General features: G+C 35.8%; 1 protein-coding gene across 3 annotated transcripts in view; it reads right to left on the bottom strand.

The window, feature by feature from the left end:
- Nucleotides 1-20326, bottom strand: part of SKAP2 (src kinase associated phosphoprotein 2) — a 153036-nt gene that overhangs the window by 57275 nt on the left and 75435 nt on the right. For all 3 annotated transcript variants that reach the window (XM_021078832.2, XM_085005662.1, XM_021078833.2), the window contains exons 5-6: nt 10128-10205; nt 9094-9177 (exon numbers count right to left, since the gene is read on the bottom strand). In XM_021078832.2, the coding sequence (XP_020934491.2) occupies nt 9094-9177; nt 10128-10205 (162 nt within the window). The remainder of the gene's footprint in view (nt 1-9093; nt 9178-10127; nt 10206-20326) is intronic.

Genomic DNA, 20326 nt, shown 5'->3' with positions numbered 1-20326 from the left:
AGATAAAAAGGGAAAAGGCTGAGGCAAATAAGCAGTTGGAATGGAGCTGGTAAAATTAGAGGAAAATACCGTGCAAGGGAATAGAAAATGCAGCAGCAAAACAAATAATGTATTAAGGTGATAAAAAGTTGAAAATTTTGAACAGTGTGAAAACTCAGATCAGACATACCTTTGTCAAACTCCCTCAGTAGGTAGGGAAAAAAGAATAAGGGGGAAGATGGACAAAAGGAATATGATGACTATGGAAGACTGACAAGAATATGAAATCAGACAAAATGGGTATTCTGGAAAACATGTAAAACAGTGCCAATAATCAAAGACAGAACAGAAGAAAACCTCACTCCACCAAAGAAAGATCTAAGTCTGCAGAACAAAAGGTGCTGTTTAACCAAGTAAAAATAATAAGAAAATAATACCTAGACCTATTCTGCTGGCTGTTGAGTATTCGAGGATAAATAATTATATAATTATTCAAGTAGGGGGTGGGTGTCTGGTAAAAGAAGACTGAAGAGAATGGAGAGAAATTCCTAACTTTCTCAGTAGCTTTCGCAAATCCACAACCATAAAGTAGCCATATTTCCAATTATCCAATGTGAGATAGGAAGTTCAAAGCATAAAATGGGCAGAGACGACTATGTTAAGACTCCACTCTTTTCCCTTCAAGTTGGCATCTCTTCAAGGCAGAGGAAAAAAAGGGAAAACCTTAGCATCACATGGCAATCCATAGCAATTTACATATAGGTTAGTTCCACAGTGTTTTCTGGGATAGTTTCAAAGATGCCTGTTGACTTGAGACAGATTGTTAAAAATACTGACATGCCAATCAAATGGGAAATAAGGTCACATAAGTTCATATATCCAGAACTGTAAAGGACTAATAAAATATTTTATCCAAGTGAACTTCCCAAATAGGAGAAGTTTATTCCTTCTAAGTGCCAATACTGTTTAAAATGTTGGTTTTTATAGTGGAAATTGTTTTGAAATATACACTGCCCTGACTTTTCAAATAACTCTGTTGAACATAATTTAGCATTTTCTTGATGACCTAGTAGTATTAATTTGAGTATTAGTTTTTATAGTATGTTATCAAATATAGTCCATTATAAGGGCATCGATGCCCTTAGGATTTTTAAGGAGTCTGTCCCTCTATTAAATATCCCTCAGCTACTCTTTAACCTTGCCTATATCATGCTGTTTGAATTCAATGTCTACAGAACTGAAGGCTGCCAGGAGAAACTAGATAATGAAATCTATTAAATCAGTAACTTAATTTTACACAATTCTAATTCAGTAGGTTCAAGGTAAAAAGCAGTTGGCTCTGATCTCTTACAAAACAAAATGCATGAGGTTAATGCTAGCTATTTCCTCCTACTTCTTCATTGGCTTTCACGTTTACAGCTGTGTTCGGGGGTTTTTACGTGCCAAAAAGACAAATCACATTTGCTGAGCTCCTTCCATATGTCAGAAATTTAATATAGCATGTCTCATATATATAAATTCTAAGAAAGAGGGGGTATTTATCATATCCCCAGTACGGATGAGGGAAAAAAAACGTAAAATAACCAATTTGTTCACATCTGCACAACCAAATTGGTAAAGGCCAGGACCCTCACATAAGTCTGATTCCAAAACCTGGCTTTTTCAACAATTTCACACTGTCTCCTAGAAGAGTGTTTCTCAAAGTGTGTCTTAAGAACCACCTATCTTAGAATCATCTGTCTGCTTCTATGTTTCACAAGTCCTTTTCTTCTTAGTGAATAACTCGTGATATTTCCATTAAGTATTAATGCTTATTAGCAGGAAAGAGGGAAACATGGCCCTTAATACTAAACCCTTCCACTAAACTTCATTCATCTGATGAGTAAGTTGTTCTTGGTCCTCAGTTAGAGACACATGAACATTTTCTGTGTTTATATAGCTCACAGAAGTACAGCTGCCAACGCGAATTCAGGGACTAGAAATACACTTCTGGTGCTTTGGGTTAACAGAAATATCAAATTATTACTGTTTTAAGAGGAAAATACTGTATCCCATTTGTATTTATTACTTAAGGGCCCCAAAGAGCTCTGAAATAATAAAACAGGTATGGATCCAAAGGGAAGAATTTTAGTTAAAATTAAAAGTTTGGTTCTTACGGTCTTGTGGCAGGAAATTTTAGGTATTTCTAAAGCCTTTTTTTTTTATTATTAAATAAAAGTATACTTCTGGCATAAAAATCAAGTGGTTCGGTATATAGTCACATACTTTCAACCAGAGGAATAAATTTGATTAAAAAAAACAGTGTACTGTGAGACAGCTGTGAATGGAGAATAAATAAATTACAGGCATTTTTGCAGAACAGGAATTTAAAACCTTGTTTCAGAGTTCTCTTTGTGGCTCAGCAGAAATGAACCTGACTAGTATCCATGAGGATATGGGTTTGATCCCTGGCCCTGGTCAGTGCTGTTAAGGATCTGGTGTTGCCATGAGCCGTGGCGTAGGTCACAGATGCCGCTTGGGTCTGGCATTGCTGTGACTGTGGCGTAGGCTGGCAGCTGCAGCTCCAATTGGACCCTTAGCCTGGGAACTTACATATGCCTTGGGTGTGGTCTTAAAAAAAAAAAAGGAAAACCCTGTTTCTACTTTCCTGGCTCTATCTGCTGTTTTCCTCCACAACTGAAATGGTCTGTCAGACTACTGTAACATAATACAGCGATTAACATAAACATGACACAGATATATCTTAATATCCTATACATGCTACCCTCATAGAGCCTCTTATGATAATGAGAGAATAAATGACACTGCTGCTACCCATGCAACATGAGAATGGCTGAAAACACCTAAGAGAACCCACGGCTCCTTCGCGCATGTAAGGTGGTAAACAACTCTGGATTCTCAGCCACTCTCAGCTTCAGAGCACATCTTGCCTCCAGTCTCACCTTCTTCTGACAGCTGTCAATGCGATCTTCCCAACATCCAGCTGAAGGCTGTCATGCCATCTACTTACCTTCAATGCTTGGAAACATTAAATGTCCCTTAGACAAGAAAGGCCAAACTCCTGACGAGGGAATTTACCAACCTGGCCCCATCCTGGCTCACCAGCCCCCACTCATCTGCTGGCCTAATAAGCCAGCTCCTGCACATCATACTGTTCTATGAGTCTTCGTGCAGGTTCCTCTGAGCCAATGTATCATACCACTTCGTGTTAATAACGCCTGGCACATAGATGTTCAAAGAGTATCTACTGGTATAGATGTTACTATATCTATTACACACAGAAAGATACAGTAACATCTACTATCTACATCTTAATAGAAGTGCATAGTTTTATTTAAAATATATTGACCCCTGTACATAATCAGATACATCTTCAATCTATACACAGATGTATATATATTGACCTTCTATACATATATACACATATATATCAATCTATATACAGATGTTTCTATACATATATACAGATATATCTTCAATCTATATAAAATGTATAGATATAATTTAAATCATGTGTTTTTTTTTTTTTCTTTTTTGGCTTTTTAGGGCTGCGCCCGTGGTATATGGAGGTTCCCAGGCTAGGGGTCAAATAGGGGCTGTAGCTGCTGGCCTAAACTACAGCCACAGCAACACAGAATCTGAACTGCATCTGCGACCTACACCACAGCTCACAGCAATGCCGGATCCTTAACCCACTGAGCAAGCCCAGGGACTGAACCTGCATCCTCATGGATACTAGTCGGATTCATTTCCTCTGAGCCACAACAGGAACTCTGATATGTTCTAAATCAAACTATGTCCTTTTTATTGCAAACTGACATGGTTCATTGTCATCAGACCTTTAATCACTTAGTTTAATAATTTATCTTAGTTTGTACATGAATATTTCTTCACAGTGATAAAGTACATTTTAACTTCTCTATACTGCTATAGGGTAATAAAGGTCTTTTATTTAACATTTATTTTGACAGACTTTAAAGTCAGTATTTGCATATCAAATTTATTTAATTTCTGGCATATAAAAAGCATTTCTACTATTACTAAAGATATTGTCCTTCTTTAATTAACGAAATCATAATATGAATTTTTAAAATATCAGAGTTCATTTATACATTTTATATATACTCATAATATAACTATAAAATGCTGACGCCCTGACCAAGGAATTTGCCTCTTTCAAATGAACCAGGGAAAAAGGTAAGCTTTTACAGCTGTTACTAAAAGTTGTTATAAACAGGAGAACTTCTAATTACTCAAACACTTCCATTTTAACAATATTTTTTAAATATTAAAATATATTTCAATATCAAAACATTTTATAATCATCATCCAAACTGAACAAATAAGTCCTAGTCTTCCTATCAATGGTAAAATTGTGGGAGAAGTGAGAGAGCAGATTTTTCAATTTCAAAGAAAAATTTTATTTCCCCACCAACTTAAAAGTTTTGTTATTTTAATTATTATAGATGATTGGGTTAGGAAGATGTGGTATATATACACAATGGAATACTACTCAGCCATAAAAAAGAACAAAATAATGCCATTTGCAGCAACATGGATGGAACTAGAGACTCTCATACTGAGTGAAGTAAGTCAGAAAGAGAGACAAATACTATATGATATCACTTATATCTGGACTCTAATATACAGAACAAATGAACCTTTCCACAGAAAAGAAAATCATGGACTTGGAGAATAGACTTGTGGTTGCCAAGGGGGAGGGGGGGGAGGGAGTGGGATGGTTTGGGAGTTTGGGGTTAATAGATGCAGACTACTGCCTTTGGAATGGATTGGAAATGAGATCCTGCTGTGTAGCACTGGGAACTATATCTAGTCCCTTATGATGGAGCATGATAATGTGAGAAAAAAGAATGTATACATGTTATGTGTGACTGGGTCACCATGCTGTATAGTAGAAAAAATAAATAAATAAATAATAAAAAAATAACTGGAAAAGAATACAAAGAAAGAAAATAAAAACAGTAAAATTTTAAAAAATAAAATAAAAAATAAAATAAATTATCTGTATTAAGTCCATTTTCTAATGACTTATTATACATTGAAAAGATACGATGAAAAAGTTACAACTATATGACATAATAAATAACTTTTGATATACATTTAGAATAACCTGGTAGGACCAAGGCTACTGGCAGCTGCCACAAACTAGATGGCGCTAGGGTTTTCTTTAATTAAGGAGTAGGATTAGGGGCAGCAAAAATCCCTTAAGTGGGAAGAAAAGAAGTACTACAAACTAAGTATTCTCCCCGTAAAAGTGGAAGGAGATAAGGTTCATAATGCTTTATCAAGATCATATGAAGGTTAAACAGAAAAGTGCAAAAAAACAAACAAAACATGAGTCTGGAACAGATTCCTAAATGGGCCATCATTTACAGGCATATTGGAAGGGCTGATAATAACCAAGCTGCGGGAAGAGCAGGGCTTTGGATCCAGAGGGGCCTGCACTTAACCCCTCAACGTGCTCCTCAGAAGCCCTGTGATAACCTCTCTTGCTGAGACTAATTCAGCCTCCTCCTAAACGATCCTGTTGACTCTCTATCCATTCCAATCCATCCGCCATAATATTATTACAATTACTTCTTGTAATTGTAAACCAATTCTGGTCATAGAGCCCTATGTTTAAAAGCTATATTCAAGATAAAACCTAGGAAGGCCCTTACTCTCATCAGGCTCTTGTCAATCTGATCCTAAGCCACTTTTTCAGCCTTTTGTATCCCCTTCCCTCACTCACGGTGTGTGCTCTGCCTTGAGTCCAACTCTGATCTCATCCAAAACCTCTCAGAACTCAGAATCTCTTTCTTCCACTGCCTGGAAGGCCCATTTTACTCTTTTTCATCCCACAAACTCCTACTCATGTTTTAAGGCCCAATGAAGGGTCCCCTCCACTAGGAAATATTCCCTAACTCCCCTAGGTAATTAGCCATCCTGCTTTTGTGATCCAAAGATACTTTATTTAAATCACTTACTGTACTGTATTGAAATTACATGCCCAGCCCGACCAATCCCATGACTTCCTCTCATCTCTTATTGATACTCACCAACTTCAACTGTGCATACCTTACCTCTAAGGCAGGATTATCTTTGGATCCCCAGTGCCTAGGATCTACCAAGTATCCAAAAATGTTTATGAAATTTAAAAAATGAATAAATTCTTTTATTATGAGTGAAGGGCTACCCTGATGGCAGTCTGAGCACCTGGGACCTAAGAAATTTAATAAATGAGATTCATGTCAATCAAGAGGAAAAAGAGGAAAGGAAGGATATGATTTTATAAAGTGATAAAGTATATTCTATGTGTTGACATATATATTATACATATATATACATATATATATATATATATATATTTAAAATATCACTTAAAGGCCCCCAATGGCCATGAATAATAAATACAGATACTATTTATGGGTATGAAAGAAGGTCCATTCTTTACCCTAAAGGCTGGAACCACTCTTTCTAAGCCATTATTATCTTGAGGGGTCAAAATGCTTTTTTGGCACACACAAAGAGTTAGAAAACGTGAACTAGGTATCTGTCAAACAGCAACAAAGTACAGTTTAACCTAATAAGTGGTATCAACTCCTTCTGTGCCTCTCTAATCCATTTATCTAAATCCTACTTGGTTGGAGAATGACAGTTCTCATATATCTAAAGAGCCCTTCCAACTTTAGGTAAATGGCTCACACACACAGTTAACAATGTTGTACAAATTAACTGATTTCACAAAAGAAAATAAAAATTTCATGTGACGTATACATTTTTGCGGAAAGAAAAAGATGCAAAGGAAGGAAATTAGGATCATGCCAAACAAGCAATTAAAAACCACCTAAAGATAGATTTTTTTTTCCCAGCATCCCTAAAAGAAGAACTGGCCGCGAATTCCAAAAAAACCACCAAAAACAGATCTGAAATGTCAATGCACACAGGAGGCTTCATAGTGACAGATAGGGAGGCATTTAAGGAAATATAAACCAGATCTTCAAAAATCCACACAAAATGGGAATGCTAGAATAGCAATTTTTAAAAAGCTGTGGTGGCAGAGTGGCTAAATTGATCACAAAATACTTAAAATACAAATTACGATGAATGTTATTAATACAAGGTCTCATCAAATAAGAATAGAAATGGGAATTTAATACCCTCCAAATAACCAGAATTTATTTATAGAATATTAGTCTTTGAAAGAAATATAAACATTCCTTAGATTTTGGGAAAACTCTTGCTAATCTCTGACCTAACAGTTGGTATATACCAGTAAGGACTAGGAGTGAAGAAAACAGACATTAGTACTGATATATATATATATATATATATATATATTTTTTTTTTTTTTTGCTGCAGCTGTGGCATATTTAAGTTCCTGGGCCAGGGATTGAATCTGAGCCATAGAGGGTCCCCAACCTACCGCACTGGCCTGAGGCTCAAACCTGCACCACTGCAGAGACAATGCAGATCCCTAACCCAGTGCACCCAGTGGGAACTCCTAGTATTCACTGATTTTTTAAAGAAATTAGAAATGAGAAGCTTAACTGAACCAAAGTCAAAAGGATTTGAAACCTTTCTCCCCTGATCTTACAAAACAGAAGACATGTCTTCAAGGAAAAGAAAAGGCCTGATCTCAATTCATAATGCTGTAGAAAATTATATTTCTATAATAACATATTTATAACCTATGATAATCATAATTGAACTCGGACTCTAAATTTTCAGACAAAATCACCTAATTAATTAAGACTTAGCAGAAGAAAGAAAGTTGCCTACTGACAGTTGTTCATCATTTATACTTCATTGATGACATGATTACACATGAACATCCTGTAAATTAGAAAAGAGAATGAAAGCCAGCCACTGAATTATTCTCAATTTGATACTGCCATTAGCCATAAGGTAAGACCAACTTACAGATACAAGCATCATGCATGTGTTTCAAATTTATCTAAAATACAATAATCACATCTGTCCAATTTTATAGTAAGAGGAAGAAAACCCTAAAAATGGAAAATAATGTCAAATGAAACATAAACTTCCAAACAATATTAATAAGTAACAATTTCATGGGAAAGTTTATGTTCAGAGACATGGGACATAATATTACGTCTTTTTTTCTCCTTAAGTGTCCTTTCTGTAAATGAATGTTAGTTATGTCTATATAACCCTCACTTTAGAATACGCAACTTTTTGACCTGCTTTTCCTAGACGAAAGCAAAACTAAGAAAGCTTATATTTTTTAAATTTCATTATTTTATGGCTTTATTTGCTCAAATAATGAACTTAAAATTATGTGAACTATGACTAAAATGTTTATTAATTGGCAAATGAAATTATCTTATTGTTTCTAAATTAATACGGTGATAACAGTGGTTAAGAGCATGGATTCTATCCATTACGCCCAAGTTCAAATCCTAAAGTTGCCATTTACCAGCTCTGTGACCTCGAACAAGTTACTCAACCTCTGTCTTCAGTTTTCTAGACAGTAAAATAAATGGGACGGATAATAGTACCTACCTCAGAGCTGTAGTTAAACACGTTAATATAGCTAAAGTGCTTAGAACAGCAACCTCTATTTTGCTATTACTTAAATTCAGACAAGAAACCTAGAAAGGTGTTGCATGTGTTTCATTTCATCTAAATTTTTCCTTTAAAATATTTGAAACAAAGAGTGGGGGAAAAAATGTAATTGTAATGTATACATGTAAGGATAACCTGACCCCCTTGCTGTACAGTGGGAAAATTAAAAAATTAAAAAAAAATAAATAAAATATTTGAAAGAAAAAACATCTTTTCTTCCCTTCAAAACTCTCACAACCCTAATGGTCTTACATTTTCCAGGAATTCTACAACTACAGCAGTAATAATTTTACTCTCTTTCCTAATTCAATAAAACACAAATGTACTAACTTTCAGGGCTTCGGGAATGTGGAGCACTGGTCAAGTAACAGAACTATAAATTAGTCTTAAGCTATAATATTACAATTATTGGTTATTCTTTCTCCGTTTGCCTTCAGGATATTCTGTACAAAAAGAGAGGTAGACTAAACCCCGCCCCGAGACCCTCATGCAATAAAAGTGGATATAATTGAACACCAATACTACCTTTATCACTCCCATAGTAATAGAACACTGTTTTACTGAGAGCACACCACCGTTTCTGCCATTCAAATCCCAGAAAGCTGTGATCTGCAATAAAGGGGGAAGACAAACAGTTTAGCTAATACACATTACGTATAACAGATCACGTGAGTTCCTTATCGTAAAAGGAAAAGTTAATAAATATTATTTCTAAGGTTCCTTTTACCTGTGGAATTCTACGATTAATTAATTTGTGTCTTCTTGTCCAAAAGACAGACAAAAAAACAAAACATAAAACAAAGCTAAAAGGAATACGCTGAAACAGAGATGGGGCCGCTATATTTATGGGATCAGCTCCACGACCAACAGACTTTCCTGACAGGCATTTGACTACAAAGCCTTAAGATAACTGATTCGTCTGGGTCTCATTTTCTCATCCGTCATAAAAAGGAGGGAGGGGGAGTTGACCTGGATTATTTCTATTATCTCTTTCAGCTAAAAAAGCTAAGAAAAGCAAATGGAATAGAAATAGAAAGGCCCAAAGGAACTACCTGAGAGACAGGCAGAATGGTAATGAAGAGACTTTCTGCTTTTCACTTCCCATATCATAACACCGCCTCCATATTTCATTTCCATCATACACTGGTGCTGAAAGAGTGAGACCACAGGGTCACCTCCCACTTATCACAGCCAATGGAGACAAACACTGAATGAATAACGGAAAGTGGCAGACGATATGCCCAGCTTGATCTGAACCACAGCAAACATGGTGTACGCCAGGTCAGGTACAGGACTGCCTGCTGCTCAGCCGGGTAGGATAATGGTGAGAAATCCCATCCTTAAGACACAGTCATGGCCCACAGCTTTCCTCTAAGAGGCAGGAAACAGCTCCTGAGTCATTTACAAATAACCAAGGTTGACAACAAAGCACATGACCAAATGTTTTGTTATTAAAAATTATTTAGAGATAAAAGCTATACTTTATGGTTTGGATAATATTGTCCAGATTTCCTATTGCCTTAGATTTTTAGATTTTTCATTGGACTCACACAATTTACCTTTTCTGCGTTTTTCAAGGTAGCCAGACTTTAAAACAAAAGGAAGGTCTTGTGCTGCAATTGGAGGAAACTGGTTTCCTATGAAAAGGAGGAGAGAAAAAGCAGTGATGAATCCATGTTAGAAAAATCACCGATCAGATTTCATTAGATTCAGTGTACTTTTAATTACCCAAATTAATTAAAACATGGATAAATTAGATTACATCATCGCTAAGCCCCCGCCTTACCCCAATTCTAAGATTTCATGAACTATATTCACACTGATATTTTTCTTGCACTTTCAGTAACAAATGGTCAAGGTTCAAGAAGGATATCAAATGCGGCAATTGTTCACAACATATTTTTTGTAGAGCAACTTGTAACTCCCTTTAGATCTAGCTTAGAATTGTTTTAGGTTATTTCAAAGATTTAATTTCCAGCTAGAATCCTGAATATCTGTGAAAGAAAACAAGTATTTTTTCATACTCTAATAACTTTCTCATCTACATAGAAAATGTGGAATTTCAAATCTTTCTATCAGTTTTTTTTAATTGGCAAAAAGAAAATTTGGTATTCAATGGGCACATCAAACAGCAATAACTTTCAAAAAAATAACTACTACAGTAAGTAAAAGACTACTGCCTATGTTTCTTTAGTCCTTTCACAGAGCTTATTTTCTCACTTACCACTATTATTCTTTTCAGAAAGGATTAGCCAATGAATATACCAGTACTGGTGATCTCTAAGGCTATCATGATACTTAAAAAAAAAAAAAAAAAAAAAAAAAAACTCACGTTATGCATAGAAACAAAGATGGCCAACTTCCAATTAGTGGGGCCAAAGAATTCCCAGGGGAGCTAAGCCTTGGGTATGAGGCTTTAAAGACTGATATAGTAGCCCATGTGACAACACCGGGGGCAAAAGCAGAGGTTGCAACTCACAGGTTTGCCATCTGTTAGTCTCTCCACCCCCTCTGTAAAGTGGCAAGTCATTTTGAAAGCTACCTAACAAAAACTGAATATCTATTAGGGTAATTCACATTTGCCTTTATTAACTCTGCTTCTTGATATGGAAATTCCAATAGCCTCATGAGAGTCTTCAATAGGTCTATGTGAAACCAAAGAAGACAACAGCCCTTAATGCTATAGCTATACGCTCATAGAAAATGCTTCATGAATATGATCCAAAAGATACATTTATTAAATGAATATTTACCGGTTTATATTAGGTGCTGGGGCTTTTTTCTAAATATTACCTAACGTTGGAAACTAGGAAAAATAAACTCAACCTCACAGAAAATTTGTTGAAACTATTTAAAACGAAATTTTATGTATAAAATTTAAAGAATAATTAATAATTGGTCTTACTCCTTCCTTACTTATACTACCTCTACATCAATTTTTATTTTATTTCATTTTTTTGCTTTTTAGGGTCACACCCATGGCACATGGAGGTTCCCAGGCTAGGGGTCAAATCGGAGCCACAGCTGCCAGCCTACACAGCAGCCACAGCAACGCCAGATCTTTAACCCACTGAGCGAGGCCAGGAATTGAACCCACAATCTCATGCTTACTAGTCCAATTCATTTCCGCTGTGCCATAATAGGATCTCCTCTACATCAAATAAAAACCTTTTCCATACAACCAGACTCTTAAGTTTTAAGTGTCTTTTTTAAAAAAGCATCATCAAATATAAATAACAAAGATATATAGACAAATATCAGCATGGTTCCACAAGGTAATAATAATCGCAACAGCTAATAACATTAAGCCTTTAAGCCTTTACCACGAATTAAGCATGAAACAGTCATCATCTCATTTTATTCTCACACATTATTAGCTCCATGATACCAATGGAGAAGTACGGTCACAGGTAAGTAGTGGGGCCAGGGCCCCAGGTCTGTCCAACAAAGCATTTTCTGAAATGCTACATTCTACTGCTGATGAAATAAGTGAATGGCATCTATAGAAATTCTACAAGATGACATCATTGAATTATTCTCCTATGGCATTAATCACAATTATACATTTAAAATTCTAGAAGATTCGTTTTCATTTTCTACATGATTTTAGAGAAACCAATTTTGCCTCCAAAAATGTCATTTAAAAATATTTCCATTTTGCAAAAAAAAACAAACAAAAAAAAGGGAGTTCCCGTCGTGGCGCAGTGGTTAACGAATCCGACCAGGAACCATGAGGTTGCGGGTTCGAGCCCTGCCCTCGCTCAGTGGGTTAACGATCCGGCGTTGCCGTGAGCTGTGGTGTAGGTTGCAGACGCGGCTCAGATCCCGCGTTGCTGTGGCTCTGGCGTAGGCCAGTGGCTATAGCTCCGATTCGACCCCTAGCCTGGGAACCTCCATATACCGCGGGAGCGGCCCAAAGAAATAGCAAAAAGACAAAAAACAAAACAAAACAAAACAAAAATTTCCATTTTGGTTTAAAAACACATTCACACAAACATGGGATAAATTAGTAATGAGAAAACTGATAACTATGGAAGGAAAAGGAGGTGCTTTTTATACGCAGACTCCTCTAGCAAACTGCTCTAAATAAAAAAGAAATATAATTTAGACTGATTTCTTTAACTTCTTTTCACTCAACTATGCTTTATCTTCACAAAGGCCATAGAGCAATCTTTTATTTTTTTAATCTTTTGTAACTGTTTCATAGTGTAAGTTTTAAGCTATAAATTTTTACAATTATATTTAGAATATTTTTCTAGTTTATGATATCCTTTAAGTGCATTTGTATTATTTTTCCTATTCTGCATACAAAAAGTTTAGAGCCATTAATAACATAAGATCTTATCTGAAACAAGAATCTACAGAGTTAGAATGTCATCTATATTTTATAACACAATAAAGTGTATACTTTTGTTTTTGTCTTGAAGAAGAGAACAGGTACATAAACAATTGTCATTCTATTCCCATCTCCTAAAAGAATCTTATTATTGAGGGGTAGTTAAAATAGGTGAAAAATATTTAGTATGAAAACTATCAAATATAAAATTATTTTATAACTTAATAAAAAGTATACATTTCTGAATTAAGATTCTCTACTTACAGTCCTACTCTGATTACTTGATTACTAAGTTGGACTTGATTAATAAAACAAATACAGGAGTTCCCGTCATGGAGCAGTGGAAACAAACCCGAATAGGAACCATGAGGTTGCAGGTTCGATCCCTGGCCTCACTCAGTGGGTTAAGGATCTGGCGTTGCTGTGGCTGTGGCGTAGGCTGGCAACTATAGCTCTGATTCCACCCCTAGCCTGGGAACCTCCATATGCCATGGGTGTGGCCCTGAAAAAAAAGAGACAAAAAGAAATAAAAAAAGAGACAAAAAAATAAAAATAAAAGGAAAGGAAGCAAATACATCCCCAAACATTCTTCATGCTTTAGTTTTTATTACCTGTTTCTGTTTAAGAAGACAATTTCCAGTCTGTCTTTTGGTTGGGGCAGTTAATCTGTTCATGTTTATCAGTATGTATGTTTTTGGGTTTTTGGGTTTTGGTTTTTTTTTTTTTTTTGTCTTTTTATGACTGCACTTATGGCATATATGGAAGTTCCCAGGCCAGGGGTTAAGTCCGAGCTGCAGCTGCTGGTCTGTGCCATAGTCACAGGAATAGCGAATCTGAGGCACATCTGCAACCTATGCAGCAGCTTACCACAACACCAAATCCTTAACTCACTGAGCGAAGCCGGGGATTGAACCCACATCCTCACAGAGACAACATCAGGTCCTTAACCCACTGGGCCACATGGGAAGCTCCAATATGTGTGTTCTTACTGCCATTTTGTTAACTGTTTTGGATTTGTTTTGGTAGGTCTTTTTTTTTCCCTTTCCTTTTTTGTTCTCTTGTGAGTTGATGACGATTTTTAATATGGTTGGATTCTTTTTCCTTTTTTGTGTGTATATTTATTGTAGATTTTTGGTTTGTGGTTATCATGAGGTTTTGGTATAGCAGTTATATATATTTACTACATACATATACATGATTGTTTTAAGTTGCTGAACTCTTAATTTCAAATGCATTTTAAATATCCTACATTTGTATTCTCCTCCTCTCATGATTATTGGTTTTGATACTGTATTTTTGTTGGTATAATTTCCTGCCTTTACTGTATGTTTGCCTTTACTGATGAGCTCTCCCATTTTGAAAACTGTTTTCTAGCTGTGGCCTTTCCTACTTAGAGAGGTTCCTTGAGTATTTATTGTAAATGCTCTAGAGATAATGTTTAATAAAAATCAAAAGAACTTCAATAAATAGATAAAATACACTTCCTGCAATCACCACAACACTGAGAACAGATGGAAATGTCAGGCATATAAATGATCATGAGGATGATTTTTATTTATAGAGAATCTAACTTTTGAGTCATTAAAATAGTTTTATAAAAATTTCATACATGTTAACCACAGCTGGTGAAGCCCCCCCACCGATGAAGAGTAGGGGAAAAGGTAAGTAATGGAAACACAGAGTGAGAGGCAAGAGAGCCGGAAAGGGTTACCATGAGTAAGAGCAAAGAGGGCGTCCTTCTGGAATTTCTTCCATCTTAATACCCACTTTCACAGTTAATAGCACTCTAACTCAGTTCTAAACTTCATAACAACACAGAGTAAGAAATACAATGCAGGAGTTCCCATTGTGGCTCAGCAGTTAACAAATCCGACTAGGAACCAAGAAGTTGAGGGTTCGATCCCTGGCCTTGCTTAGTGGGTTGAGGATCTGGCGTTGCCGTGAGCTGTGGTATAGGCCAGGGGCTACAGCTCCAATTCGACCCCTAGCCTGGGAACCTCCATATGCCACGGGAGCGGCCCTAGAAAAGGCAAAAAGACAAAAAATAAAAATTAAAAAAAAAAAAAAAGAAATACAATGCAAAGAAAAAAAAAGAAACTGTGACTGAACATACAGTATTAAAAATGCCCACTTTTAACCATGCGATTTTAGCACATTTTTCAAAAATTTGTATCCATGATACAAAAAAATCAACTGCCAAATACAGAATATGATATTTTCAATGACTTAGCCATCACAAGGCAATCCAGTAATTTGTTCACTGTGTGGACTACTCAGCCCCAGGTTCACAGACCTGACACAGTTCAATTGTCCACGGGCTCCTTTTCTCCTGATTGAGAGTTGTCATTACTGAACAATTCCACTACTAAAGTTGAATTTTTGATTCAAATTAAAAATCAAAACCAAAGGCATTTCCCCTGTGGCTCAGCAGTAACAAACCTGACTAGTACCCATGAGGATGTGGGTTTGATCCCTGACCTCTCTCAGTGGGTTAAGGATGCGGCATTGCCAGGAGCTGTGGAGTAGGTCACAGACGCAGCTCGGATCCCACATTGCTATGGCTGTAGTGTAGGCCAGCAGCTACAACTCTGCTCTGACCCCTGGCCTGGGAACTGTGATATGCCTCAGGTATGGCCCTAAAAAGACCAAAAAAAAAAAAATAATAATCAAAATTAAAACTTCAAAAAAGAAACTCATGGAATATTAAATAGAATAAAATGTTTGTTAGCAACATACAACAATGGATGCAACTTCATGTGACAAGTGCTTTTTAGCCACATGCAAACATCATACCAAGACAGTTGAGTTGTATTCTGTCATTGCAAGGTAAGATGCTGGCAGTTACCTCAGGGAAGTTTAAGGCAGTAAAACAGTCTGAACTCTGAATCTATAGTTTGCTCATGAATATCCGAAATACGCAATGACCTCTTAAAGACATAGAAAAGACAAAATCCAAAAGATATACATGCTATTCAAACTCCACATGAATAAATGATAAAACAGAACTTATTCAAATCAATCCAGATATGGTAAGCTCTTATGATAAGATACTACATGTTCTTCTATAAATTTGGTCTGTAATTAAATCACATCCGAATAGATCATGACGTATATTGTCACTGAAAATTTTACATATAAATATTGTATCTCCCTAAGAATAAAATTATAGTAAATAATTAAATTAAGTCAATGAAGTTCCCTTCTTTTGGATAGCCTGATCTCATTCAAGACTCAAAGTTCTAACTTACTTTTAAAAACTATCAAAATACATTAAATTAGAGAAAAGAAACAACTCAGAAATTCCTTAGAGGGTGGAAAATCATGGAAATTTAACACCTGGTCCAATGAGCTCTTACTAGTCAAAGAAGTCAGGTATGATATTACAAATCCATACATGAATTACAAATCCCTAATGAATTAGTAAAATCATTAACTTGTCAAAGGATGACTTTTTCAAGGGGTGAATGGGAAAAAATATCTTTATGGATGTCCCAAAAGACAATGAACTCTTGCAAATCAATAAGAAAAAAAAATAACAGGTAAAAGATATGAACCAGGCAATATATGAAATAAGTACAAAGGCCAATAAACATGAGAAAAGATGAATGTTTATTGATTTATTGTCTTTCCCCAGCCCTCTTTACTTTCACTAGAATGGAAGTGCCAGAAGCTCAGAGACCACTTTGTCTCACCCTCTGTGTATCCCAAGTACCTAGATTAGCACCTAGGACACACAGTAAGTACTCATTACATTACGCTGAAGAAATAAACAAACCTCACTACAAACCAAGATAACAGACTAAAATAGGATACTACTTTTTAACTTATGAGACTGGCAAAGACTAAAAAGATTAATAAAAAATACCAAATAGCAGGAGGGCGGGAAGAGATGGCATTGTCCTAAATTGCTTTTGGGAGTGTCATTTCCTACAGCTCTGTAGTAGAACTGGACAATACTTTACGAAATAGCTCCTAAAAATCATCCTACAGAAATAAAGCACAGGTTCATAGTGGTGTGTGTGCCATAAGAGTCACTGAAACACTACTTGTGACAGCAGAAAAATGTCCAGCAAGAGGGGTTATGAAACCCTTCAAAATCATATGTATGGAGTTCCCATCATGACTCAGTGGAAATGAATCTGACTAGTATCCATGAGAAGACAGGTTTGATCCCTGGACTCTCTCAGTGGGTTAAGGATCTGGCATTGCTGTGAGCTGTGTGTAGGTTGCAGACACAGCTGGGATCCCGAGTTGCTATGGCTGTGGTGTAACCCCACAGCTACTGCTCCAATTCAACCCCAAGCCTGGGAACCTCCATATGCCGTGGGTGTGGCCCTAAAAAGACAATCAAATCAAATCATATGTATTATTTAAATATGCATGTGTAGATCTATGTGGAAAGACATGTACTAATGTAGAAAGATGTTCATCATACTTACGTGAAAAACTTAAGTTACAGAATAATACGCAGGGTGATACCCCATTTTTTAACTAAAAAAATCTGAGTCCATATTTATTCTAACACAAACACAATTGTATAATTCAGGGGAAAATGTCTATAAGGATACATTCAGCACTTTTAGCCATTCTTACTTTTAGGGAGATTTTTTTGGGGGTAAACAACTTTTGCTTTGTCATAAACATATATACATTTAAAATTTGACATAAAAGAAATTTTTAAATGAAAAACAATAAAGAATGTCTATAGGTTTTTAAGTAATTAAGTCAATTTATATTATTTAAATCATAGCCAGAAAAACTTCAACCACTGAGCTAGAAGATTTAATTTAATCCATACAACTTGAAAACAATCTCCTCAATTAATATGAAGATATAACCTTGAAAATGTTCACCTGGTGATTTTCAAAGAGGCCAGGGCTCGTGGATCCAACACAAGCTTTCCCTCTGCCTGGAATGTGCTGTCCTTCACTTTCCCTCACTTCACCACCCCCTCTATCCTCACTGCCTAGAAAGCTTCCAGCTCATCCTTCAAGACGCAACTCAGCCCTTTGAAATGCCTTCCCACCATGAAGGCATTTTATGTTTTACGTTCCTACAAACATCTGTAAGAAAGAAAACTAATTTCTTAGAAAGATTAAAGGAAGCTATTTACTCTGATATAGATAGTTCTAACTTTTTACTACTGATTATTCAATGTTTTTAAAAAGTCACTTAAGTGAAACAAAAGTCATTGATTTTTATTTATCCAGATATTTCTCCATTTTCTAAAAAACTCTCCACCTGATTACAGAAACAACCAAAGGCCTCAAGAGAAATCATATTCTGGGGAAAACGCTGATGAATTTTTAGAAATCCACATGGATTAGACATGCTCTTGGTTGGAAAATAAGCATTTATGATTAGGTGAATTTTTTTCAAAATGCAATACATCTATAGTTGCACATTACAAAACTAACAACTATTTTTTGTTCTCTGTCAACTTAAATGCTTTCAAACTGATTCATGTAAAAATATGCACGAAAATAATTGTGCCAGGCTATAACTGGTATTCTGAATTCCAACTGGGAAATAAATTTTATGGCTATACTATAAACTTCTAAAATCCTGAAGTTTTAATAGATATGCTGACACAACCTTAACCATAACAGTTCCAGCAACTGCTGCTATAATAAATCTGTCAGTTTCTATAATGCCTATGACAAATCCATTAATATGAATGATGTTCGCTTCACACAGCACACCACACAGCAACTGCACGAGTATGTCATCTCCATTCTGAGTGGCAAATCAGTAATCAATATTTGTAAAAGCAGCAGCTAATCCTTTGTAAAATCACTGGTTCAGTGATTGAAGAGTTTGCTCAATCCACACAGTTAATCCCTCTTCATCTGCTTGAGCCCTCTATTTATCCCAGCCTCTTCCAGTGCTGGCTATGGCAGATTAATACATCTCCACATATTAAACATGACCTGACAACTGACACAGGATATTGCTGACAGGGTAAGCTCTACAAACACTGGCCTTTTGCAAAGGAAGCTTAAAATTAACATTCAGAAACCCAAAGTTTACAAATAGCCTCACCACCATCCCTTCCCAACTCCAGGCCCCTGATTTATTGAACTCACACACCTTAGGAGATACATCTTATTTTTGGTTTTAAAAGGCTTCTGGCTGATCATAGAATGCTTATTTATAAAGTATGTTTTGTTATTCATTTAAGTCAAGGTAAGCAAAAATTTTCTGGCCAAGAAAAGAGGCTCATATGTACGAAACCACTTGGAGAATTCTATGAAGTCAAAGTCCCTGTTCTCAACTAATGGTACTTCAAAGTTTTACACTTGAAGGAAATCTCAGAAAAGCATTTTAATGCTTAAGGCTTTGGACAGAAGGAAAGATGCATTTTCATACTGAAAAATGATTGACAATATCATAAAGTGCTCTGTGCTAAAAGAAACAGATACTATACAATTATAAAATTTAAAAATTTAATCATCCTCAACAATTAGATGACATATTTCCTCTTCAGGAATATATTAAATTTTATTTAAAGACCCAACATAAATTTCCTTAACAAAATTACTGCAATTCAGGTAGTCTATGCACCCTTAATTGAGACTATTTGAAGAAAAAGAAATGCAAATTTTCACGTCAAATTAACAGTAAAGAATAGGCATGGAAAGAAATTCTTTCCTAGCCCAATATACTGAATGAAACCAGTTTTTACGAGAACATGAACAACTCCTGTACATGTACAACCTCTGGTTTGTTGTATATAAAAAGGAATATCAACCAAACTACTGAGTCTTACACTTTTCATTCCTCCTAGAAAGGCTGAGAAGAAACAGCACAAGAAGACTAGGACAGAACGGTCTAAGCAGAAGCCAAAAGAGGATAGAATTTTAAGAGAGGAATAAATGAATGATCAGTAGCATCAGTTGTTTCAGAAATGCCAAGAAGGAGAAATGCTAAAAACTGTTCACTGAATATGGAAATTAGGAGGCTGCAATGATTTTGCTGAAATATCAGGGAAGAGGTATGGTGGGCAGGAGCCAGGAGTAATTAAGGAATAAAACGAGAGAAAAGGAACCCAGGAAAAGATAATTGGTCTTTAAAAAAAACCTCAGTGGTGAACGGGGAGATGAGAGGGAAGAAGAGCCAGGAAGAAATGGATTTCCAATTTACTTTCTAATTTAATATTTGTAGAAATATTCCCTTTTCAATATCAAATTCCACTTGAATGCAACATTTAATTTTCAAAATATTAGTTACCAGAATTTTTTTTAAGATTTTTATTTTTTCCGTTAGAGTTGATATACAATATTCTATAACTTCTGCTATATAGCAAAGTGACCCAGTCATACCTATATATGACTCTTTCTCACATTATCCTCTATCATGTTCCATCACGTGACTAGATTTCATTGCTTAGCCACTCCAAATGTAAAAGTTTGTATCTAATAA

The sequence above is a fragment of the Sus scrofa genome, chromosome 18 (genome assembly GCF_054392235.1).
Source record: "Sus scrofa isolate SSC_HxYL_T2T_F1_AM1 chromosome 18, Sscrofa_HxYL_maternal_Yorkshire_Landrace_v2.0, whole genome shotgun sequence".
NCBI classification, from domain to species: domain Eukaryota; kingdom Metazoa; phylum Chordata; class Mammalia; order Artiodactyla; family Suidae; genus Sus; species Sus scrofa.
This window is presented reverse-complemented; position numbering and strand designations above follow the sequence as displayed.